This window comes from Saccopteryx leptura, chromosome 5 (genome assembly GCF_036850995.1).
Source record: "Saccopteryx leptura isolate mSacLep1 chromosome 5, mSacLep1_pri_phased_curated, whole genome shotgun sequence".
Classification (NCBI taxonomy): domain Eukaryota; kingdom Metazoa; phylum Chordata; class Mammalia; order Chiroptera; family Emballonuridae; genus Saccopteryx; species Saccopteryx leptura.
The window spans coordinates 136777264-136802967 of NC_089507.1; the positions used below are offsets into that span (position 1 = coordinate 136777264).

Here is a 25704-nt window from a genome sequence, read left to right on the forward strand (position 1 = left end):
TATCTTCACAGTATTTGTTCAAAAACATGATGAGATTATTGTCAACAAAATCCAAAACAGGAATTGTGCAAAAAGGAATTTCTCAATAAAAACCAAATTTCTCATTTCAAACTTATCTCATATTCTATATTTCATTGCCATTTTTCTCTTGCATTTGCAATAAAAGCAAAACAGAAACTAGTAAAGCAGAACAATAAATCCTGTTCTTACACAAGAGGTTTAGAATCCTGTTCCAATTAAAGAAGTGGGAATTTTTTCAGTTAAAGAACTAAATGGGAAGGAAATCTAGGGATCACTCTGCAGTCTTTCTTTCTTTTCCAAATGAACTTTCTAAAGGAAAGCCCCCAAACCACCCACACATGGTAGGACGGATCTCATTGGAGGGCCCTCAGATGATCTAAACCCAAGGGATACTCTCTCTATAAAAGAACTAGTCTGCATTCTTCAAAAACACCTAAAAGAAAGATTAAAAAAAAAATCTGAGGAGCTTTTCCAGATCAGAAGACAACTATTTGCAATGCGTGAATCTTGACAACTATTTGCAATGCGTGAATATCTCTCAGTTGGATACTGTTCTGTAGGGGCGAAACTGCTCTAAAGGACATCATTGGAGAAACTGTCAAAGTGGGAAAAGGACTGTAGACAAGATAAGCATGACTTACCTATTTAATAGTTTCACTGCAGTTACATAAGAGAATATCCTGTTCTTTAGAGCTACACAATGAAATACAAAATGGGTAGAGGAGGAACATGGAAATGCAACCTAGTCTCAAACGGTTCCAAAATAAATAATATGTACTTTTCCAAAATACATATTCATAATTTAAAAAAATGAATTGACCCTATTGAAAAAATAAAGTTGGACTGTTAGCAGGAAATAGAATTTCATGATATCAGAGGTAGGCTTTTACCTGGTGAAAAGATACACACTAATCAAAGAAAAAAAATACTAAAGAATAAAAATGCAGATTTAGACACTGTTTCTTTCACCAGTATGCAGCTCAGCACTGAGCATTAAAAGTATATCCATATTTTCCAGTGATACTAAAAGCTCTGTTTACCTCACATTTCTAGGGAAAAAGTAATTACTCCACTTTTATTACATAAATCAAACATTTTAAGTAGTTTTTCTAAGTACAGAGATACTTTTAGTAAGGAATCATTTGGATCCAAGTTCCTTTTAAAAAAGTGAGTTTGGGTACCCAGAAAGTTGGGGTGGGTTTTTTTTTTCTTCCTGGGCAAAGTTCCCCATAAATAGGTACAAAGTTCCTATAAACGCTCTATAGTTGATTTTGAAAAAAATCACAATGGCCCCATTCCTTCCATGTCTAGGCAAAGACAGGATCTTTCCTTACCCAAAGGAGACTCTAATAGCCATGAAGATTTCCTCTGACTTAGCAGTAAGGAAACCCTCCTTTACATAGCTTCTAGGTTACTTCTTCCACCAGAAACTAGATTTCTGATAGTCAAGCATGCCAATAAAATACATCTTAACAGTATGAACCAATCATTTAGCATAGAAACTTGTGCTGCTGCAGTTAAAACACATTCAGGCACGTTTGAAAACCAAATTCAGATTTTGTTGTGCCATAATTATCACAAGTAAACAAATTTGCAATGTTCTTCCAACACTAGTAATACAGATATTGATCGACTTACGACCTATGCGACTAACGACCATTCAACTTTACGACCACAATTGCTAGCCATGACTGCTCCGCGTCTGGCAGCGCAAGCATTGCCCAGCTGAGCGTACGACAGTGCGGACCAGCTTCCAGCAGCACTACCATCTCTGCGTGCACCATTTCAACTGTTATCCCAGACTCGGTACAGCAATTGGATATTTTTCATCAAACCCCTCCCAAGATGTCTACCAAGAGGAAATTTCTTTGCAAATATTAAACCAGTTGTACTGGTAATGCAGTATTTTACTTAAACCTGACGAATGTAAAAATAAGAAACAAAATGGTGTAGAGATGATACAAATGGCATAAAATGAACAAAAAAATTATGATATATAATAATGAAAGAAAATTATGATAAAATATGACTTAAAGATTTTTATAACATCACTTCACAGTACTGTACATACAGCCTACTCAACTTATGATCAAATCATGTTACAACCAGTCTGTCGGAACCAATCGTGGTCGTAAGTCGAGTGCACTAGCTGTACCTAGTTCCGCTTTCCTAATACAGAACACATTACACTTATCTAAATCTACATATCATATAAAGAAAATAACAAAGTTATTGCCTATGGAAAATCCATAAGACCAACTATGTTAAGTTTACATAAAAACTTAATACATGTATATATATTTGTTTTTTCAAATTTACCTTGTTATAGTTAAGCAAATATAGTCTACCTTACTTTTCATTGTGAGAACATAAGGGGGATATGTTTAAGAAGTCAAGCCACATATGAAATTGATAAGTGAGTAGCAAAGCCAACCAAGATCTCTGAGACTCCAAGAACTTAAAGAAAATTGCCACTGAACAACTGACTCTCTTAGAATGGAATTTTAAAGTTCCCAATAAGAATAGTGTATCATAAAACTACAATAAAGAGGTCATTTTAAGAACCTTGGTTCGTGCTATAGTAAAATACTTTAATTGAAGTTGACTTATATACCAATTTTATCTATATTATACATTATATTATAGATCTAAGAAAAAAATGTTAATGACAGACCCACAAAAGCTACATAAATAATGTGGCTTTTAAACAATAACAGCATAATATTAGGTAAATGGTTAGAAATTTTAAGATTTAACAAAAGTAATTTATAAGCATTGCTGAGATTACATTGATAATAATACAGTAATTTACATTTGTACAAAAAATTTTAATGACTTTTAATAAAAGAAAACTTGACAATTTCACAGAAAATGTTTTGCTTAATTACAAATCAATTTCTTTTATATTAATAGATGATAGATAGAGATAGATAGATAGATAGATAGATACAGGGATGGGGGGCTGTGTGAGAGAGAATCAAATGGACAAAATATAAAAAATTGGTAAATCTGGATAAAAAGTATATGGGAAATATTTTTGGATAGTAGTTTTACAACTCTTGTCAGTTTGAAAAATATAAAATGGAAAGATATAAAATAATGCAAATCATCTCCTAACAAGAACTTAAAATACTATAACTGAATATACTCTATAAGAAATGCAACATTAGGCCCTGGCCGATTGGCTCAGTGGATAGAGCATCGGCCCGGCTTAGGGACATCTCAGGTTCAATACTCAGGGCACCCATGAGAAGCAACCATCTGCTTCACTCCCTTTTCCTCTCCCCCTTCTCCTTCTCCTCCCTTCTCGCAGCCATCAGCTCAATTGGTTTGAACATCAGCCCTGGGTGCTGAGGATAGTTCAGTGAATTCAAGCATTGACCTCCAGAAGGGGCTGCTGGGTAGATCCTGGTTGGACCACATGTGGGAGTCTGTCTCAATATCTCCTCCCTCCCCTCACTTTAAAAAAAATTCTACATAAAATTCACATTTAATTCCCCATACTATCAAACTAAGAATTACTTTACTGTAGGAAGTGGTCAAAAAAGGAGATAAATTAGCTAAAAGTGAAGTATATTCCATTTTAAATGGTCAGTATTAACGCAAAGAAATTGATCTAGGAAATTTTCTGAGAAGCAATTTTGCTGGCATTATTTATCACCTTACCTACACTTTATTGCTGCCCGGTTCTGATAGGTTATACACAGTGATTATCAACACTGTGTTGATAATCTTACAGGGAACTGTAAGACACTCTAACTGGCCCCTGCTATGGAATGGCAGTAAGGTCCCCCAATAACTGACAACCATACATTTCCAATCCGTCCCCATTAAGAAAAACTGAGTATATATTCAATTTAAGAATAGTTGACATTTAAAATTTTATATTCTAAAATCTAAATTTATCAAACATAAATGAGTCTGAACAAATAGATACATGTCCTTGTTTTATTCCACAGGGGGATTTCTTCCAAGATTATGTTAAATGAAGATATACCAGTTTTTAAAATACAATTCAACTTAAATTTTCTTTAACTTCTTCCCAACTTCTGAGGTACACAGCTATTCAATAAAAAGTGTGTATGTATTTATATTTATATATATGTGTGTGTGTGTGTGTGTGTGTATATATGCACCACTGTCCTAGAGAGACATTTTAGCCCTTGCTTAGGGAAAGTCTTGTATTACTTGTTGGAGTATTTTTCTATTTGGAAGACGCAGAAAAATCTTTCCACCACCATGAAGGGAGTTAGCAGTCTACTAAATTATTTATAACATTACATGCTCTAACAAATGTTAAAACAAACTGTTCTTCATTTCAGCATGAACTCTCTGTTACTCCAGTGAATGAAGATATTTACTCCTCCTCTATTGAAAAGTCACAAATATACACTGCCTTTACATTTTCCTCAGATCAATAAGAAATGTTTCATATATAGAAGTGACCTCAAAAAACTCACTCCATTATTTAAGCCAAAGGATCAAACACTCCAACATAAATGATTCATGACTGGACTGCCCAGTCAGAAGAGAATTAACATCCAGAAACATTCTCTTAGGAAGCATGTCATGTATTACTTATAGAACAAAACTTTCTTGAAGAAAGTAAAATAAAATACAGAAGAAAAGATTAAAATTATAAAGAGCAAATAGGCTTTACTTTTTTTTTAACTTAAAACTTGCAAAAAGAAAACTTCCATAAGTAGTGCCTTAAATAACCACTTTTGGGTTTTGGTGTTTTTATTTATTTTTTTAAAACATATTCCACCAAAAAGAGCTAAACATGGTTTGGCATCATATGAACTACTCTTATTATAGTCTCTATTAAAAATCTAAGAGATCCACTTCAATCAAATTATAGCCACGTTTAAATGCAACATTATTCAATCTTTAACAACTAATAAAACAGAATTTTGAATATATCTGAGCACTGCAAAATATGCAAATGCAGAAAAGCAATAACAATTTAAGTAAAGAAAATTAAAAGGCTTTCTGTGGATTGTAATCAAGTTAACAATTCATGCCTGGCCAGTGGTGGCACAGTGGATATGAGCATCAACAGGAATGCTGAGGTCATCAGTTCAAAATCCTAGGCTTGCTGGCCAGGTCAAGGTATATATGACAAGTAGTCAATGAACAACTAAAGAGAAGCAACTATGAGTTGATTGTTTTTGTTCCTCCCCCTACTCCCGTAAAATCAATAAATAAAATCCTTTTTTTTAAGTTGACAATTCACAATGAAATGCACAACATTATAGTAGCATCATATAATACATTTCCATGAGATATTCAGTCTCAGAATTTACAAAGATCTAGACTAAACACTGAAAACCATCTAAAAGCATTTGACAAATTCTCAAGACCTCATTGTAGGGTATCCCAAATAGTGTTTCAGGGTATGCAGGGAAACTGATCCCCTCAGCTTTCAGGGCGGTTGGGCACCAATGGCAGCCTGGCCTGAGATGTCAGGGCCAGTTGCCTCCAAGCCCCAAACAGCTCCATCAGTTTACCCCACATGTACAACTGTAATCATGTCCTATGCAGTTCATGGCATCAGAAGGGTTAGGAAATCCTGGGAAAATAAATGCACCCAGACATACAAATATCCAGCCTTTCTTCTACTCTCTAGAGAAATACTGAAAAAATTTTAGTTACCCATCATTCTCACCCAAATCTAGGTTTGGAAATTCTATCTAGACATTAATAATGTATCTTCTTATTTTTTAAATATTGCTTCTCAAATATTTGTTTAAGAAACAGGAACTCTGATATATTCAGTTCCCACCCCCTGAAAACTGCACCATAACATAACCACCACAACATCCCTTCACCTAGAGTTACATAGTCTACTAAACAAAGGATGAGTTCTATCTAGGTAAAATGATCAAATTGGCAAGAACAAGAAAGGGAACTCTAAGTTCATATCAAAAGTAGCCTGAAAAGAGCTGAAAACTAAGAACAAAGCTAGGAGGCAAATACGGCTTGCACCTGATCTTTTTAATTTACATCTAACAAAAACGTCTATTTGTCAGAGTAATTTTTCCAGAATAAAATCTTAAAATGCTTTCCTAATTGAAATCCTTATATAGTTCCTTAAGCTCTACAGGCTAAATTCCAAACTTCCTGGAATATATATGGCCTGGCCTTCCCTATTTCTATACTCCAGAATGTTCAACTGCTTGGTAACACCTACATGTAGCCAAACCTTCATGCCTCTCTAACACTGCTCCACCTATTCAGAATGCTTCATCCTTTGTTCTCCTCCTATCTCTCTCTCTCCAGGAAATAGCTCCAATTTCACCTACAAATATGGAATAGCTACCACATGCTAAGGGCATTTACCTAGGAGCACTCAAACCTATGAACTATTTATTGAGCACCACTAAGTGCCAGGAATACTGTTTAGCACTAGGAATTACCTGCAGCCTGTGCCTCAAGGAACTTACATGAATGAACAGGCAGATGACTTTAATACAGTCTGAAAAGCACTGGAATGAGGCCAGCAGAGTGCTATGGAGAAGAAGTGCGATGGGGCTCGCCCAACCGGGGAAGTGGTAGAAGGATGACAGAGGAACTCTAGGAACTAAGGAACTAAGCAAAAACTGATTTTTTTAAAAATCTTAAATGTGAAGACTTTTATTGTAACAGCAGTGGTTAAACTCCCAATGGCATTTTTCTTTCTTTGTGGCTCCTGTTTTCACAAAAAACACAGAGCAATTCCATATAAAACATAAAAACAAGTCACCAAAATGACATACCTATGCCCCAAAACATGTTAAACATCTCTAAGGAATAGAAATCTGACAGGAACTAAAAGTGTGAACCAACCTGAAACCAGAAGGTCTGCTGGACTCTAGGCCCCAAAGCAGGAAAAGGCAGCAGGAAGCTGAGATCTTACAGAGTAACTGTAAATACAAGGGTTCCCTGTGAAGCAGGATTAGTAGTCCAGGACAAGGGTAGCACTTCTCCTTGCTCATGAAAATAGATTGAAAAAGACTTCTGCTAATTGCACTGAGGTTACAGCTGAGGAAGCTGCTGACCTAATGCCAGCTAACTCAGTGACTGAGTCTGTGTGATATCCCCAACGTCACCATGGGGCCGGGCTCCTGATCCACTAACACAAGACCTGATTCTGATTTGGGAACTCCAAAGCCAGACAAGAGGCAACTGCATGTGCCAGCAGGGAAAATCCCAAAAAGAGACAGACAGAGAGGGAGAGAAACATAAGAAAAAGAAAAAAAAAATTGCCGTAAGAATATGCCTGCAAAATTACAGAGCATAAAGAAAACACCAACACTATCAACAACCACAACAAAAATTCACTGGAGATAAAATAAAAAAATAATCCAGGGATCTAAAAAAAGCATGTAAAAGACTCATAATGAGATAAGGAACAACAAAAAGAACCAGAAAATTTTAAAATCAAAACAAGCAAAGATGACAAAAGAACTCATAGATATAAAAAGGAACCAATTAAAAATCTTGCAGCCTGACCAGGTGGGAGCGCAGTGGAAAGAGCATCAGACTAGAACAGTTGCTGAGGACCAGATTCGAAACTCCGAGGTCGCTGGCTTGAGCACGGGCTTGTCAGCTTGAAAGCAGGGTAACAGCTTGAGTGGTCACTGGCTTGATCCTAAATGTCACTGACTTGAAGCCCAAGGTTGCTGGCTTGAGCAAGGGGTCATTGGCTAGGCTGGAGCACCCGGCTCAAGGCACATATGAGAAGTAATCAATGAACAACTAAGGTGCTGTAACTATGATTTGATGCTTCTCATCTCTCTCCCTTCCTGTCTGTCCCTTTCTCTTTCCATCTCTCACTTTTTCTCTCTCCCTCTCTCTCTTTCTCTCTCTCGCTGCAAAATAATTTTTAAAAATCTTGCAAATAAAACGCACCTATTGTAATTTGAAAATAAAAATTTGTAATGGTTCAGAAGCTATTATCCTCTGCATTCCTCCCCACAGGGCTCTGAGTTCTTAGGGGCAAGACACTATTAAGACACTGAACTTCAGAAAGGAGACACAAGACACCTGCCTTCAAAAAACTCCTCATCTGTAACAGTGATGCTAACAGAACATTAACTAATAATTAAAATTCTGCAGCACACCAAAAAATATATTTTTGCTGATCTTACAAAATAAAATAGGTAAAATTTATATTTATTTATACCAGATGGCAATTGTTATATTGGCTGTTGTTATTTTTTTTTATTTGACAATCAAAGAGGAAAGAGCTCAGTGCCCCTAACTAGTCAGGTATTGCATGTTTTAAAAGTTCTTGCCACACACTGGTTGAAATACTACACATTCTCCCAAAACTGCATATGAACGGAGCTGAAATAACAGAAGTTGCTTTTCTCATTTTGTATTTGAACTCATCTAGCAACTATCTTTTTTCATTCAAAGTACACCACTGAAAAGTCTAAAGAAATCAAAGACTACCTCTTGCTATATTATTCTTAGTAGAAAAGCACTCAAAGATTTCACAATCACAACAGCTTAGTTTTCATTTATCTATTGCCTAATTTTTTTTTTTTTTTTTTTTTTTTTTTTACAGAGACAGAGAGAGAGTCAGAGTGAGGGATAGATAGGGACAGGCAGACAGGAACGAAGAGAGATGAGAAGCATCAATCATCAGTTTTTCATTGCGACACCTTAGTTGTTCACTGATTGCTTTCTTATATGTGCCTTGACCGTGGGCCTTCAGCAGACCGAGTAACCCAGGGGTCTCAAACTCAACTCAGCATGTGGGCTGCAGAGCAAGATCACAGCCGTTCGGCGGGCCGCACTAGGTCTACAAAAGGCAACTGTTACGCAACACTTTTCTCACTGCAGTTGAAAACAAAAAAAAATCAGTACAACAAGCACAATCGTACATGCAGTTTACTCAGTATCACAAAACGACCAGAAACTGTAGTTCGCATCACAACTGCTGTTAACTAAGCTAATATCTAGCTAGGGTGCTAGAGAAATGAAAAATACAAGTAGGCCCCTAGGCTTACTTAATTTTATCCAAAATATTTTGAACTTCATGGATTAGTCTGCGGACTGCACAAAATTGTTCGGCGAGCCGCATGCGGCCCGCGGGCCGCGAGTTTGAGACCCCTGGAGTAACCCCTTGCTCGAGCCAGTGACCTTGGGTCCAAGCTGGTGAGCTTTTGCTCAAACCAGATGAGCCCATGCTCAAGCTGGCGACCTCGGGGTCTCGAACCTGGGTCCTCCGCATCCCAGTCCGCAGCTCTATCCACTGCACCACCGCTTGGTCAGGCTATTGCCTAATTATTTAAATAAGAAAAGGTACTCTGGTCATATGAAAGTAAATACAAGGTTTGGCAAAAGTAGGTTTACAGATGTGAGTCCACAAAACACAGTTTATTCTTGTATTATTTTTAATTATTGTACTATTTTTCATATAAAAAACTGTAAACCTACTTTTATCCCATCCCATATAATCAATACAAATATATGAAAAACTTTAAACTCCCTAGTATTATAATAATAAGGAAATGCTCACTCCATCCCGAAATTTTCATAATCAAGCTGTACTTTTTAAAATATATGAAAGCTATCATGGTGTTATGGCAGGGTAAAATCTCAACTCTTTTCTTACTCTCTAAAAGTACATAGTTAACACAAAACAGTAAAATCCAGTTTTCTTGTTCACAAGCAGAAATGGATAGAAATAACAGAAAACATTACCTATATAACTATGATGATAAAATCTATATCAAATTTTGTAAGTCTACAGAATAGACTTAGTTCTTTGTTCCATCAAAGACATTGATAAAGAGAACTTTCTTATTCTTTAAAAAAAATTTTTTTTTGCTTAAATATAATATCAACCTGTGTCATTCAATGATCAAATTTCACACAATAAAATATCTGCTGATTAAGGTCAAGCACAATTTTCCCTCTTTATATATCTAATGAGTCATTTTCCAATAGCTAGTCAATAGAAAATTTTAGATGACAGAACTACATAAATCAGTGAAGAAGCTAATGACATGGATTTCTTTACCACATCTAACTTCTTAGAATAGATCAAACACTAGAAAATATCTCCTTGTTTAAAGAGACAAGTGCACAGTAATGGGTTAAAACAGATTATCCAGTCTTTTGGATGAAATGACATAATTCCAATTTGTCCAATAACAATTTTTTTTCTCTATTTTATTTATTTATTTTTTTTTCCTGAAGCTGGAAACGGGAGAGACAGTCAGACAGACTCCCGTATGCACCTGACCGGGATCTACCCAGCACGCCCACCAGGGGCAACGCTCTGCCCACCAGGGGGCGATGCTCTGCCCCTCCGGGGCGTCTCTCTGTCGCGACCAGAGCCACTCTAGCGCCTGGGGCAGATGCCAAGGAGCCATCCCCAGTACCCAGGCCATCTTTGCTCCAATGGAGCCTCGGCTGCGGGAGGGGAAGAGAGAGTCAGAGAGGAAGGAGGGGGGGGGCGGTGGAGAAGCAAATGGGCGCTTCTCCTATGTGCCCTGGCCGGGAATCAAACCCGGGTCCCCCGCACGCCAGGCTGACGCTCTACCGCTGAGCCAACCGGCCAGGGCCTTTTTTCTCTTTTTAAGTACAACCTTGCAAATGCTCCAGAGATCGCTGAAATGAAATAAAGGAAGGGATACTTACTCATGACTGGAAATGTCTCTGTATGTTGTCCCAATCAGCTATTAAATCAAAATCTGCTGTCCAAGGTTTCTTGGAGGAATACATGTCCTAGTAAAAAATCAAAGAGGAAGAAGTCATATTTTGTAAAGGTATTTAAAGTTAAGTTTTCTAAACAGATATGAAAATAATTTAGTTTCAAACTTCTCATTTCCAAAGAATCCCTTGGTGTCATCCTAATATAAAAAATTATCATGATCCAGTTCATATTTTCCTTTTTCTGTAAGAAGATACCTCAAAAGTATATATAATGTATAATTACCACACAGAAACTTATTAAGGTGTCCTTTGTCTTAATATTAAACATAATATTAACCGATATTACTAAAAATGTATATTCCCTCCATCATTACCAAATAAATAAGTCACAGAAAGAAAACACTCCAAAGGTAAACACAGCATACCTGCTCAGTTTATTTTGACTGCATATAAATGATTTATATACACTACCAAATAAGATCACCAAAGTTATTGCTATAGATATTTTCTAAAAATGGGCATTTTCCTCACTATAAAAGTAACATGGTTTCATCGATTTTAAAAATTGGAAACAACAGCAAAGTAGAAAAAAAATTCTATCACAACATCTACCCAATAATTTGGGGCACATGTCTTTTCAACGCATTTTTTTGTATTTCTTAAATAGAATTTATAAACAGTACATACAAAAGTTTGTATATATTTAGTTCTTTTCACTTGAGTATAACATAAAGCATCATCCTGTATTAGTATAAACATAAACTTAACCCTTTGCTAAAATTTACATATAAGTCTCTTTTCTTGACTAATGTACTTCTTTTTTTTTTTTTTTTTTTTTTTTTTTTTTGTATTTTTCTGAAGTTGGAAACGGGGAGAGACAGTCAGACAGACTCCCGCATGCACCCGACCGGGATCCACCTGGCACGCACACCAGGGGGTGATGCTCTGCCGCAACCAGAGCCATTCTAACGCCTGATGCAGAGGCCATGGAGCCATCCCCAGCGCCCCGGCCATCTTCGCTCCAATGGAGCCTTGGCTGCAGGAGGGGAAGAGAGAGACAGAGAGGAAGGAGAGGGGGAGGGGTGGAAAAGCAGATGGGTGCTTCTCCTGTGTGCCCTGGCCGGGAATCGAACCTGGGACTTCTGCACGCCAGGCCGACGCTCTACCACTGAGCCTACTGGCCAGGGCAACTAATGTACTTTTAAATGAGGCATAAATTAATACTAATGCTATATTTAAATATATCAATGGATGCATAAATACCTCCCCAAACCTAATACATGAAATTCCACAGATAAGAGATTAGATACGAAATTTACACTTGTTCTACCTAATGCTTCCTTCATCAACTGATAAGCTACCTCCTGCAATCACAAAAAATGATGGTTACCTTATTTTCTAAATCAATTAAGAAAATAGAATATAAAGCGTCGACCTGGAAATGCTGAGGTTGCCGGTTCGAAACCCTGGGCTTGCCTGGTCAAGGCACATATGGGAGTTGATGCTTCCAGCTCCTCCCCTCATCTCTCTCTGTCTCTCCTCTCCTCTCCTCTCCCTCTCTCTCTCTCTCTCTCTCTCTCTCTCTCTCTCTCTCTCTGTCTCTCCCTCTCCTCTCTAAAATGAATAAATAAAAAATTAAAAAAAAAAAAGAAAATAGAATAATACTAAGGACCTCTGCTTCTAAAAGAGATTAAAGTTGGGATAAACTTTTTGAAGAATGCTTGCCCCATTTATATATTTTACTCACGTATGTAATATATATGGAGAAACATGAACTTACACAGTGACAATCAGAATGCACAGTATGGCTCATATACTGTAATTAGCAGTGGCATATAATCATAGTGTTGCCATGTAATCACCTGACCCCCATCCCTCATGCTTTCTTCTTTATCTAGATACTACTAAATGATTTTCATTTCCAGATAACCCAATTTTCTGCAGGAAATGAGAAGTTATATGAAAAAATCTAAAACACATAATCTACAGGTTAGTTTCAAAATACATGATGAGCTTCTCACTACTAATACACACTCTGCATGGTGCTTCACTGGGTCTGTTAGATTATATGCCCTCCCAGGAACTATGAGTTTGAATACGCTTGGCCCCTCAGCATGCTGAATGCTGATATTGGAAGGCAATCCCATGTTACAAATACACAAAGTAAACAAAATGTTCACAGATGACCCAGGAGTCCGTTTACTCACCCTTGTACAGTCTAATCTCTTTGTCCAGGAGTGCTTCTTTTTGTTCACATTTAGATCAGAGTTTTTTTATCTTAAACTTAAAACTCCAAAATGGCAAGATCAAAGCACTTTGTACTAAGTAATGCGCCTCTCCTGCCAATAATCATAAGTTGCCAATAAATACTTATTCATGGATTGAAGTTCCTAAAATATCAAGAGTTTTTTCAGCACTAAAAATAATAAACTCAAAAATGTTGGGGTAATAAAACTTATAAACACTGGATTTATAACTTTACCATCTGAGGTGATAAATGTACTTTAAAAATACATGACAATGCCTGACCAGTAGTGGGGCAGTAGACAGAGCATCAACCTGGGATACAGAAGTCCCAGGTTCAAAACTCCAAGGTCGCTGGCTCAAGTAAGGGTTCAACTGGTTTGAGCGCAGGCTCGTCAGCATGAGTGCTGGGTCTCCAGCTTGAGCATGGGATCATCAACATGATCCCATGGTCACTGACATGAGTCCAATGTCATTGGCTTGAGCAAAGGGTCACTGGCTCAGCTTGAGCCCCTCTAATCAAGGCACATTATGAGAAGCAATCAATGAACAACTATAGTGACGCAAATACAAATTGATGCTTCTCATCTCTCTCCTTTTCTATCTCCTCCTACACCCCAAAAAATAAAAATAAAAATATATGACAATGCATAAATTGAAATTAATGTAAAATAGCCCCTGACTGGTTGGCTCAGTGGTAGAGCACTGATCTGGCGTGTTGAAAGTCCCATGTTCAATTCCCAGTTAGGGCACATAGGAGAAGTGACCATCTGCTTCTCCTCACCTTCCCCCTTCCCTATCTCTCTTTCTCTCTCTCTTCCCCTCGTAGCCATGGCTCAATTGATTCAAGCACCTCAGCCCCACATGTGCAAGATGGCTCTGTGGAGCTTCCACATCAGGTGCTAAAAAACAGCTTGGTTGTGAGCACTGATCTGCCCAAGATAGGCAGAGCACTGGCCCCAGAGGGGGGTCACCAGGTGGATTCCAATAGGGGCATGTGGAGGAGTCTGTCTTTCTATCTCCCCTCCTCTCACTTAAATTTTAAAAAAAGGAAAAGAAATTAATGTAAAATGTCATAGAGTTACTCTTAGACATATTTTTAATTTTTTTTATAACTAAAGTCATTTGTTCAAGATTCTTTATGCTAATCACAGCTTTGAAATGTAGATTCTCCCATTTACTTTCAAAGTGGGTAGCCTAACAATTCTTTTAAGCAACTACACAGTTCAGTGACACATAAGAAAATTTTCGCATTCCTTTTCTCTGCCCCTAAATGCTATCCCTTCCCACTAAACAAACAGGAAGAAAAAAAAGAAATCTTACTTGCTTGTTTAGATAACATTTAAGAGAGAAAAAGTAATTTGTCTTGAATTCACAATTTCACAGGAAAAGTAAATTGGGTATTTCTGCAAAATCTAGCCTTTAAACACGTTTTCCAGGAACTTGAGCCACTGCCGTTTATTCTCATTCTCATATTCTTCTTACTCACTTATAACTCTAATAAAGGTTCTTTCAAGTAACTCAACTTTTGTGACAAAACTTGATATGCACAAATGGTAAGGCCACAGCAGGCCTAAGGATTCCCAAACTGACAGGGAACTCAGGGCCTAGGTAAGAGGAAAACAAGCTCTACCGCACCCTTTTCATTATTGCAGCACTGAACACAGCCTGACAGGGATTTCAACCACTTCTAGACAACTAAGACCTCTGAAAGTATCTAGACGAATTTCTGATTTTTATAACATCTGATAATCTATTCTAAAATTAGCTCAGCAGAGCCAATTTTATTATAAAATTTAAATTTAATAAAATTATAAATCAAAACATATGGCATCACATTCTCTTGTTTCTAAAAAAATTCTTTCAGAAAATCAAATTAACATTAACTTATTCCACTGTACAATAACTTCTCCTCTGTAAAAAAAAAAAAAAATACACGAAGAACTCCAATCTCCACAAACAGCTCCATATTTTTACTCTCATCACAAATTAAAATATTAAAAAACTAAATTTAATCTTGAAGACATAAAGCTAAGTGAAATAAGCCAGTCATAATGGGACAAATACTCTATGACTCCAACATATGCAGTACCTAAAGAAGTCTAATTCACAAGGACAGGTGGGAAAGAATAGTTGCCAGGGACTTGAGGAGGTGAGAATGGGGAGTTAGTGTTTAATGGGTACAGAGATTCAGTTTGGGAAGATGGAAAAAGTTCTGGAGATGGACCGTAATGGTAGTAAATCAATGTGAATGTACTTAATGCCACTGAACTGTACACTTAAAAATAGTTAAAATGGTAAATTTTATGTATATTTTACCACAATGAAGAATACAAATACAAAACAATAAATCAAATTTATCTATGGTTCCAAAAAAGTAAGTAAATCCTAAAGTAACAGATATTGGTTACAAAGAATTTTTATGTTTTTATTAATATTTTTATAATTTAACATACTGAAATTCTTTTGGAGAATAAGGAAGACAAAATAATGAATTCTTTCTCATAATTTTTAACTTTTTTTTTCTTCTTCTTTTCCAATTGAGGGGAGGAGAGACAGAGAGATAGACACCTATGTCTGGGATCCATCTGGCAACCTCCATCTGTGGCTGATGCCCTGCTCATCTGGGGCCATGCTCTCAACTGAGCCATTTTCAGTGCCTGAGGCAGAGGCTCCATGAAGCCACCTTCACTGCCTGCGGCCAATGAGCTCGAATCAATCGAGCCACAGCTGCAGGAAGGGGTGAGGAAGAGAGAGAGAGAGAGAGAGAGAGAGAGAGAAAGAGAGAGAAAGAGGGAGGGAGGGAGGGAGGGAAGTGGAGAAGCAGATGATCGTTTCTCCTGTGTGCCCTGACTGGGAATAAACCCAGGACATCCATACACCAGGCCAACACTCTACACCACTGAGCAAACCAGCCCGGCAACTTTTTAACTTCATAATCAGTTTCTTCCTGAGGAACTTCTAGCACTCTGTGTTATGAACTTTTCAATTTTTATCATTCAAGATAAGAACATTTTCAACTAAAATTAAAGCTATCAGAGATGTGTTTCAGAGATCCTGTGTCCAAATGGCTTATAAACCCTCGTTACATAACATATAAAAATGCTTGATAAAGTATAAGAATTATCCTTTTAAATGCATAGCAAACCTCACAGAAACTCAAAGACAAAGAACTTTAAAAATAAGTAAATAGCACAGAGTGGAATATACAGGCAATGATGCCAGCAACTGAGACATCAGACAGTCTCTCATAACCAAGCTACACTATCCAAGACTGTACCGGCTAGCCACATGTAGCTATTTAATTTTAAATTAATTAGTTATGTAAAATTTTTAATTCAGTTCCTTTCTCAAATTAATGTGGCTATCAATATGATCTCCCATGCTACCAGACCACAGTGCACAAGGTGACCCAGGCCTTCACCACCGCGTCGCAGGAGGTGCTGGCAGTGGAAGCCGAGCTGGCTGGCCCCAGAGCGCAGCCACTGCTCGCGAGCCACATGTGCAGTTTACAGCAGCTGGAGCAGACACGTTTGGCCACGGTGAGGCCCTGCCCCCAGCCACTGCTCCTATTCCAAGCCTAGACTCTTCCGCGGCGGCCTGCTGGGCCCACTCTGTACTCCTTGGGCAAAAGGCCAGAAGATTCGGTCCCCCAAATCCCAGATCCTGCTGCTTCCTACCCCGCCTCAATCTTCCACTAAGGCTTCATTTGAGATTCTCTGGCCTCCTAATTTCCACCTGTCTCCCGAGACTTAAGAGGAGATGTTAGGCCCAGAACATGTCTATCCATCCTAGGCCTTGTCCCGGTATAACGCTGTCCTGGATGACCCACTCTCCTCCACAATGCTCCTTCCCTCTTCTGGCTCTTCTAATGCCGCAGGTCTAGTCCTCAATCTCCTGCTTACAGGGAAGCAGGATGGGTTTTCAAGTACCCCCTCTGAGTGACCCTAGTCTAGGTTCTAGGCTACTCTGCCTCTCCAGCCAATCCTGGCTGAGATACACTGTTTCCAGGCTAATTCCGCGCAAAGCCACGCCCATATCACACTCTACACTGGGATTCCCAGGCCACCGACACTTCTGGCATCCCAATCCCAGTCTGGGTTTTAGGCCTACTTCCATCCTGGGACTATAGCGCCGTCTCATCGCTGGAGACCATGAGGCCCCACCTACTCTGCCCCTGCAACCAATACCTAGCTGACTGCTAGTCTCATACCAGGCCATCTTGTGGCCTACCCAAAGCTCTGCACTGACTCTAGGACTTGCCTACTCTTCCCTCTCTTCTGGAGTACTTCTAAAGTGAGTCCCAAGTTCTTCCCGCTTAAAGCACCATCCTAGCCCCTCCCCGCTATGGTCCTCCCACCTTTGCTGCCTTTCTGGGTGTTACTTCCTCCCTGATTATGTGTAGGAGGGCAGCAGCTCTGCCTGCTGTGATATTCCCCCTACTGCCCCTGGACACCTCCCCCCATATCAGGTGGCCCTGCTGCAACTGATGGGGGCACCAGAGCTGACAAGGCAGGAGGACGCCTTACAGCTGCACCAGCTGAAGATAAAGTGAGTGCCTCTTCCCAGTGGACTGGCCATGCTAGATTTGTACATGGGCCAGGCATACACTCCTAGCCAGGTGTGTCCTGGGGGACCCTCTGGACCTGCACATAACCTGTAGTCCACACTTGGTGGCTCCCAGATACCTCACTGTTCATTACTGGGACAGCTACATTTCTCAGACACACCAATTCTGTTCACATGGCTGGACTTGGAGCTTGGACACAGTCCCCAGGCTCCATCAAGCACACTCCTGCACCTTCCTGCCCTCGCTGCTCAAAGCACACACATACACACACCCTCAACATCTGCCACAGTGACACTATATATACATTCTCCTAATCATAAACACCCACCCAAGATGGCCTTCTCTGCCCACTGTGACCTACAGGACCACCTCTGCCCCAAGCACCTACATGGTCCCCCTGGCTGCTAACGCTGCCTGGGAGCTTGGTGGCAGGCAGGGGGGCCCAGGGCTTGCCACAGCCCCTTCAGAGCTGCACAGTGGAGGCTAATTTGCCCCATCTGGATTTTATTTATAGTTCCCATCTGCTCTTATAGGGTAATTAAAACCATGGAAGCCATCAGCGAGGTTCTCCAGGACCTCAGGTTTGATGCAAATTCTGCTGCTGAGTGCCGGTGACTCCCCAGGGACCCGCTGAGGGAGATGGGAAATGGGTCAGGTGGTACACAGCTCTGATTGCTAGCTGGCTGGGGTCAGGCCCAACCGGCTGTTGGCTCTCCTGGAAATCGCCACACCTCCCACAATAAAGAACCCTTCATCTGTAAAATAAAAATTAAAATTAAAAATGTGGCTATCAGCTGCTATATTAACACAGATATGTAATATTTCCAGTATTACAGAAAATTCTATTGGCCAATGCTGAAGAGCTTTCAGTGTTAACAGTTTGTATAGGACAGAGCCAAACTTTATGCTATATAATACTGGAGGTCAGACTACAGATAAGCACATAAAGCCTGGTACCTGAAGGACTAGATCTTCCATAAATAGAATAAACTATGAAAATATAAATACCCTAAAGGGAGGCTATAAGGAAAATTCTCCCAAGTATAGGTTTATTTGTGTTTGGGGAGGGAAAAGGGAGTATTCCCTAGAAATCTGTAACCAAACCAACCTTCACACAGACTTCCAGTTCAAATGATCAAACTACTTGTGTTGTGAAATCTTAAGCCTAGAAATTAAGTGGCCACGGGTTGACAGTGTCCTCAATTGCAAATTTCCTCAGGGAGAAAGCAGAGTTAACTCAGGTCTCATAAGAATTTCCACAGATAAAGTTATAGTAAAAGTGAGCTCAAAAATTTAAACTATTTCTAATAAGCAAGATTCAACAGAAATAAGTAAATCAAAAATTATTATTAAAATAGAACAGCAATGTTTCAAATTACAATATAAAATAAAAACTATGAACAAAAAAGAAGGCAATAGATTTGAAAAAGAATCAAGTAAAAAGCAGGATAACTAAAATTAAACCCAATGGACAAGTTCAGCAAATTAGATACTGCTAAAGAGAGTAGAACTAATGAATTAGATCATATAGCTGAAATTATCCAGAATGCAACACAGTAAAATATAAAGGAGGATTAAGACATTAAAAATCAATTAAAACAGCTAATATGTATCTATAATGTAGTTATAGAACAAGAACATGACAAATGAGGGAGAGACAATGTGAAAAGAGAAGTGCTAAGAATTTCCTGAATTGATGAAAGATACTAATATATAGATTCCAGTTTGGCAAATTCCAAGTATAAATAAAAACAAAATGAGCACCTACAGACATCACAGTGAAACTGCAAAATATCAATAATGAAGAGTTCTTAAAAGTAACCAGAAACAAAAGACAACTGCTTACAAAGGAACAATTAGACTTGACACCTCACTGATCTACTGCAACAATGGAAGACAGAAGAAACCAAAAAGCATCTTCAGAGTTCTAAGAGAAAATAACAGTTAAGCTATAATTAAGTACCCAACTAAGCTAAACCATTTTTTTAAGAAAAATGATAAAGAAAATTTCAAAGGAAAATTGAGGGAATATACTACAAACAGGTCCTCACTAAGAATGCTTCCAAAACTACAGTTCACAAAAATGGAAAAAGATGCCAAACAGTCTGAAATATGAGAAAGGGTAGTAAGAAAATTATAAGGTCAGAGATGGTGGAGTAGACAGGAGTTGCACTCACCTCCTTCAAGGATCACATCAAAATTACAACTAAATTATAGAACAATCAACCTTAATCATCTGAAGAGTAGCTGAACAGAAGTCCTATAGCTAATGATATAAAGAAGCCACATCAAGAATGGTGGGAGGGGCAGAGACAGAAAGTGGCTGGGCCAACATTCACATAGGGCAGTTGAGAATCTGGAAGGATATCTCAGCTGCAGAAGTATCTCTCAGCCCCATGCAGGACTCTCCACTCCAGAGTACCAGGCAGGGAGCCTACATAACATCTGACTTTGAAAATCAGTGAGGATTTCATACTGGGGGAAGATGGAAGGCTGCTGGAAACCCAGGGTTCCCCAGCCCAGAGCACCAGTGCCAGGAAGAGGAGCCCATATAACATCTGGCTGTGAAAATCAGTGGGTTTGGTCTGCCTGAGAGGAGATGGAAGGCTGCTGGAAACCCAGACATCCTCTTAAAAGACCAATGCATAAACTCTCACTCACAGGCACTCACCCTGGGCTCTAACAAAAGGACAATGGCTCAAGGAGTGCCAGAGTGACACAAGCAAAGATTGAGTTGCATGATTCCAAGGTGAGGACTAGAGGAACAGCAGCCTAGATCCCTCTGTTAAGTCCTCCAACCACATGGTCCACAGTGCCATCTTTCCTTGGTTCCACCATATTTTTACCACATGGAATTAGCCTGGGGAGCTCCACTAGCTCCACTCTGATGAGTCCCTAAGGCCCTACCCTGACCAGCTTGCTCATGGCCTGAGGATCCCTCAGCAGAAGCTACCAGCCTGGGTCTACATTGCAGTCTTAAAAAAACTCTTGAGGAATTCTGGTCAAGCCTGGAATATGCCAGAGACACACAGGGAGACATGAAGTTGTCTGGCTTCAGGTTGAGAGCCATCTTCCTGAATGGCCAACAGGCACCACCTTTCCTCTGTTAAAACCTCCCTCCATAAGGCCAAATTTTAATCTGCTTTAGCCTGGTGAACTCTACTAGATTGAACCTGATGACTCTGCCTCACCCAAAGGTCCTCAGCTCCCAGGTGGTGACAGTTGGGCTTGGTGAACCCTGAGATTTTTGCTAAGTGGCCTCAGACCCAGCACTAGTACTCAGTTTAAAATTATATTGGAAAAAAAAAAAAACAAAGAAACTATACTGACCTGGTGGACACCACTCACACTTACCCGGCAACCCTCCAAAAACCTGCTTCATGCAACTTGCATACTGTTCAAGGCCCTTTCAGTGGCTTAGTCTAACAGAGAACCAACAGGTGGCAGCAAGCCTCAGGGTGCCTTGGGTCTACTGATGACCTTCAGCAGGCCCAGCACTGATGGGTGCCAACCTTGGATCGCAACTTGGTCCCTCCCACAAGTACTCAAGCCCAGCAGAGGCAGCTACTAACTGTGGATCGCTTTGTAGCTCCTAACTGGTAGCCCAAGACTAGTCAAAGGCAGCATCTGCACCAGAGTCCCTCCGAAGAGGCCCCAGAAGCAATAAAATCAGGTACTGGATTCAGACCTCAACAGGGCAACACCGGATTAGCTACATAAGCAGCACACCCAAAGGGAGGTCACAACAGGCTAGGGAGAATTCCACTTTGTAGAGTCAGCCTCATATACTATGGTTAAGGCCATTTCTCACTGCCAGCCAGCCTGAAGGTCAACCCCACCCGAAGGCATGCCAACAGCAATCACGGCTCAACTACAACAGGAGGGAACACGTAACACACAAAAAGAAGCCACTCTTAGAACACCTGGCTCAAGTGATCAGGGAGACTGTTCAACTGGGCCCCAAAGGACACCTACTATAGAAGTGTACCTAACATAGATTGGGAGAAAAACCTTCTCTACCTAATTTAAAACAAACAAACAAACAAAAAAAAAAAACAGGCACCAAATTGGGGATAAAAAAATCCCCAAATGAAAAAAAAAAGGGGTTTGATTCCTGGTCAGGGCACACAGAAAAAGCAACCATCTACTTTTCCACCCCTTCTCCATCTTTCTCTCTCTCTCTCTCTCTCTCTCTCTCTCTCCTCCCCTCCTGCAAACATGGCTTGGTTTGAGCATCCCAGGTGCTGAGGATGGTTCCATGTTCAGTGCTAAAGTTGCTGGTGCAGCAGCCTCAGATGGGCAGAGCACTGCCTGGTAGGGGGCTTGTCAGGTTGATCCTAGTCCGGACACATGCGGGAATCTGCATCTGCCCCCATGAGGATCATTTAAGGGACCTCTTGGACAACATCAAGTATAACAACATTCACATTATAGGGGTACCAGAAGAAGAAAAGAGCAAGGACTTGATAACCTATTTGAATAAATAATGACTGAAGACTTCCATAAACTGATGAAGGAAAAAGACAAGTCGAGGAAGAACAGAGTCCCAAATAAGATGAACCCAAACAGGCCCACAACAAGACACATCATAATTAAAATGGCAGTTTAAAAAAAGAGAGAATCTTAAAGGCAGGTAAAGAAAGACAGTTGCCTACAAGGGAACCTCTATAATACTGTCAGCTAATTTCTCAACAAAAACAGGCCAGAAGGGACTGGCATGAAATATTCAGGGTTATGAAAAGCAAGGATCTACAACCAAGACAACTGTACTCAGCAAGGCTACCATTTAAAATTGAAGAAAAAATAAAGAGCTTCCCAGACAAAAAAAAAGCTAAAAAGTTTATCAAAAAGTTTATCACCACCAAATCAGTATTACAAGACATGTTAAAGAGATTTCTTTAAGAAGAAAGAAAAAAAAAACATAAATTGAATAATAAAATGGCAGCAGGGAGGGGGATTGGGGAGAGGGGAATAAAGAGAGACAAATACATAAGGTCTACCGGAAAGTTCTGTCCGTTTCTATTACAAGTTTCGACACGTAAGTACATGTTTATTTGGCGCATGTGTGCCTCTCTATTTTTATCACTTAATGTATACATACTGACGTAGCAAATTAACTAAAACAAAGTTGATTCACGTTAGTCTTATGTGAGAAGCTATAGTGTACCCATGGCTACTGATAAAGTTCATTTACGCCACTGTAATTTTTACGAATTTCAACAGGAAGAAATGCTACAGAAGCATGTCTGTCGCATCCACCATATTCCCTGGACTTAGCACCCTCCGACTATCACTTGTTTTTGTCCTTATAAAATTTTTTGAAGGGCAAAAAATTCAAAATATGAAGAAGGTATCAAACAAGCACTGGTTCAATTTTTCACATCACAAGATAAAACATTTTTCAAAAATGGGATATACAAATTGCCCTCACGCTGGCAAGAAATCATTAATAATAATGGCAATTATATTATTTAATAAAGTTTACTGACGGTAAGAAAAATTTGTATTTTGTTTTATTCCAAAAACGGACAGAACTTTCCGGTAGACCTTATATATCCCACATAGGTGGGATATAAAACTGAGACTCATGGACATAGATAAAAGTGAAGTGGTCACCTGGGGGAAAGGGGTGTGGGGAGAGGGGAGAAAAGAGGGACAAATACATGGTGACGGAAAATTATTAGACTTTAGGTGGCAGTCACACAGCATAGTAAGCAGCTTCAAGGCTATAGAGATATTAACCAAAACCCTATGTACTCTTGTTGATCAATGTCATCCCATTAAATTTAATTTCAAAATAAAAAAAAAATCATCTCCATGTAAAATAAATCAATCAATTAAATAAAATGGCAACAACTGCATATCTTTCAATAATCATTTTACATGTAAATGAATTAAATGCTCCAATCAAATAACACGGGCTAGGTGAATGGATAAGAAAACAAGATTCATATACAGTAAATGCTGTCTACAAGAGATCTAATTCAGATCCAAAGACACACACAGAATAAAAATAAAGGAATAAAAAAGATATTTCATGCACATGGAAAGCAAAAAAATAAGCAAGGATAGCAATAGTTATATCAAACAAAATAGATTTTAAAACAAAAACCATAATAAGAGACAAAGAGGATATTACATAATAATAAAGGGATCAACCCAACAAAAAGATATAATCCTTATAAACATGTATGCATCCAACATAGGAGCACCTAAATGTATAAAGCAAATACTGATAGACCAAGGGAGAGATCAATAATAATACAGTCATAGTAGGGGACTTTAAACCCCCACTGACATGAATGTTTAGATGTTTCAGACAAAATCAATTAAAAAAACAGCAGCCTTAAGTGACACATTAGACAAAATAAACTCAATTAATATTTTCAGAGCATTTTACCCCAAAATAGCATTCTTTTCAAGTAAACATGAATTCTATTCCATAATAGACCACATGTTAGTCCACAAAATAAGTATCAATAAATTTAAGAAGACTGAAATCATATCAAGCATCTTTTCTGACCACAATGGTATGAAAACAGAAATCAATTACAAGAAAAATACTGAAAACACACAAACACATGGCGGCTAAATAACATGTTACTAAACAATGAGTGAGCTAACAATGAAAACAAGAAAAATATCAAAAGGTACCTTGGGACAAATAAAAATGAAAACACAACAATCCAAAATATATGGAATAAAGCAAAAGCAGTATTCATAACAATACAGGCCTACTTCAAAAAACAAGAAAAATTTCAAATGAACAACCTAATCTTACACCTAAAGGAACTAGAAATAGAACAAACAAAGCCCAAAATGAGTATAAGAAAGAAAATAATAAGAAAGAGCAGAAATAAACAAAATAGAGCCTAAAAACAAACAAACAAAAGACAAAAGATTAATGAAACCAAGAGCTGGTTCTTTGCAAAATAAACAAGATTAATAAACCATTAAGTGGATTCATCAAAAAAAATAAAAGATGAAACAAAATCAGATATGAAAAAGAAGTGACAACTGACACCTTAAAAACACAAATTATAAGAAAATGCTAAAACAATTATATGCTAACAAATTGGAGAATCTAGAAGAAACAGGTAAATTCCTAGAAATGTATAATCCTCCGAGACTGAATCAAGAAGAAACAGAAAATCTAAACAAACCAACTAAAACCAACAAAATCAAATTAGTAATCATAAAAACTCCCAACAAACAAAAGCTCTGGACTGGATGGCTTCACAGTTGAATTTTACCAAATGTTCAAAAACCTAACACTATCCTTCTCAAAGTATTCCAAAAAAGTCAAGAGGAAGAAAGGCTCCCAAGCTCATTTTAGGAAGCCAACATTATCTTAATTCTAAAACCTGACAAAGACATTACGGCAAAAAAAAAATTACAGGCTGTGATAAACTGAATTCAACAACACACTGAAAAGGTCATATACCATCATCATGCAACATTGGTTCCATTTTTCAAATCAATTAATGTTGTACATCACCTAAGCAAAATGAAGGATAAAAATCATATCAACAGCTGCAAAAGCCTGGCCAGGCGGTGGTACAGTGGATAGAGTGTTGGACTGGGATGCTGAGGATCCAGGATGCAGAAACTCCAAGGTCATCAGCTTGAGTGCAGACTCATCTGGCTTGAGTGCAGGCTCACCAGACTGAGAGTGGGGTTGCTAGCATGAGCATGGGATCATAGACATGATCCCATGGTCGCTGGATTGAACGCAAAGGTCACTGGCTTGAAGCCCAAGGTCACTGGTTCAGTGGTCGGCAAACTCATTAGTCAACAAAGCCAAATATCAACAGTACAACAATTGAAATTTCTTTTGAGAGCCAAATTTTTTAAACTTAAACTATACAGGTAGGTACATTGTTATTAATTAGGGTACTCCTAAACTGGCCAAAGAGCTGCACTCAAAGGGCCAAAGAGCTGCATGTGGCTCGCGAGCCGTGGTTTGCCAACCACTGCACTGGCTTGAGCCCAAGGTCACTGGCTTGAGCAAGGGGTCACTCACTCTGCTGTAGCCTCCCCAGTCAAGGCACATATGAGAAAGCAATCAATGAACAACTAAGGAGACTAAGGAGCCACAACAAAGAATTAATGCTTCTCATCTCTCTCCTCTCCTGTCTCTGTCCCTATCTGTCCCTCTCTCTATCACTCTATCTCTGTCACAAAATAAAAAATATTTTAAAAAATCCTGCAAAACA

General features: G+C 38.9%; 2 protein-coding genes across 3 annotated transcripts in view; one reads left to right on the top strand and one right to left on the bottom strand.

The window, feature by feature from the left end:
• The window catches only part of USP6NL (USP6 N-terminal like), a 245819-nt gene that overhangs the window by 202411 nt on the left and 17704 nt on the right, over positions 1-25704 (bottom strand). For both annotated transcript variants that reach the window (XM_066385003.1, XM_066385004.1), the window contains exon 2: positions 10660-10746. In XM_066385003.1, the coding sequence (XP_066241100.1) occupies positions 10660-10663 (4 nt within the window). In that variant the 5' untranslated portion in view covers positions 10664-10746. The remainder of the gene's footprint in view (positions 1-10659; positions 10747-25704) is intronic.
• Positions 16278-18171, top strand: LOC136406570 (required for excision 1-B domain-containing protein-like; the record flags this gene model as incomplete). The annotated part of the gene is made up of 3 exons (XM_066386564.1): positions 16278-16460; positions 17390-17469; positions 18022-18171. Coding segments are annotated over 3 exons (345 nt in total), but the record flags the coding sequence as incomplete, so codon positions are not given.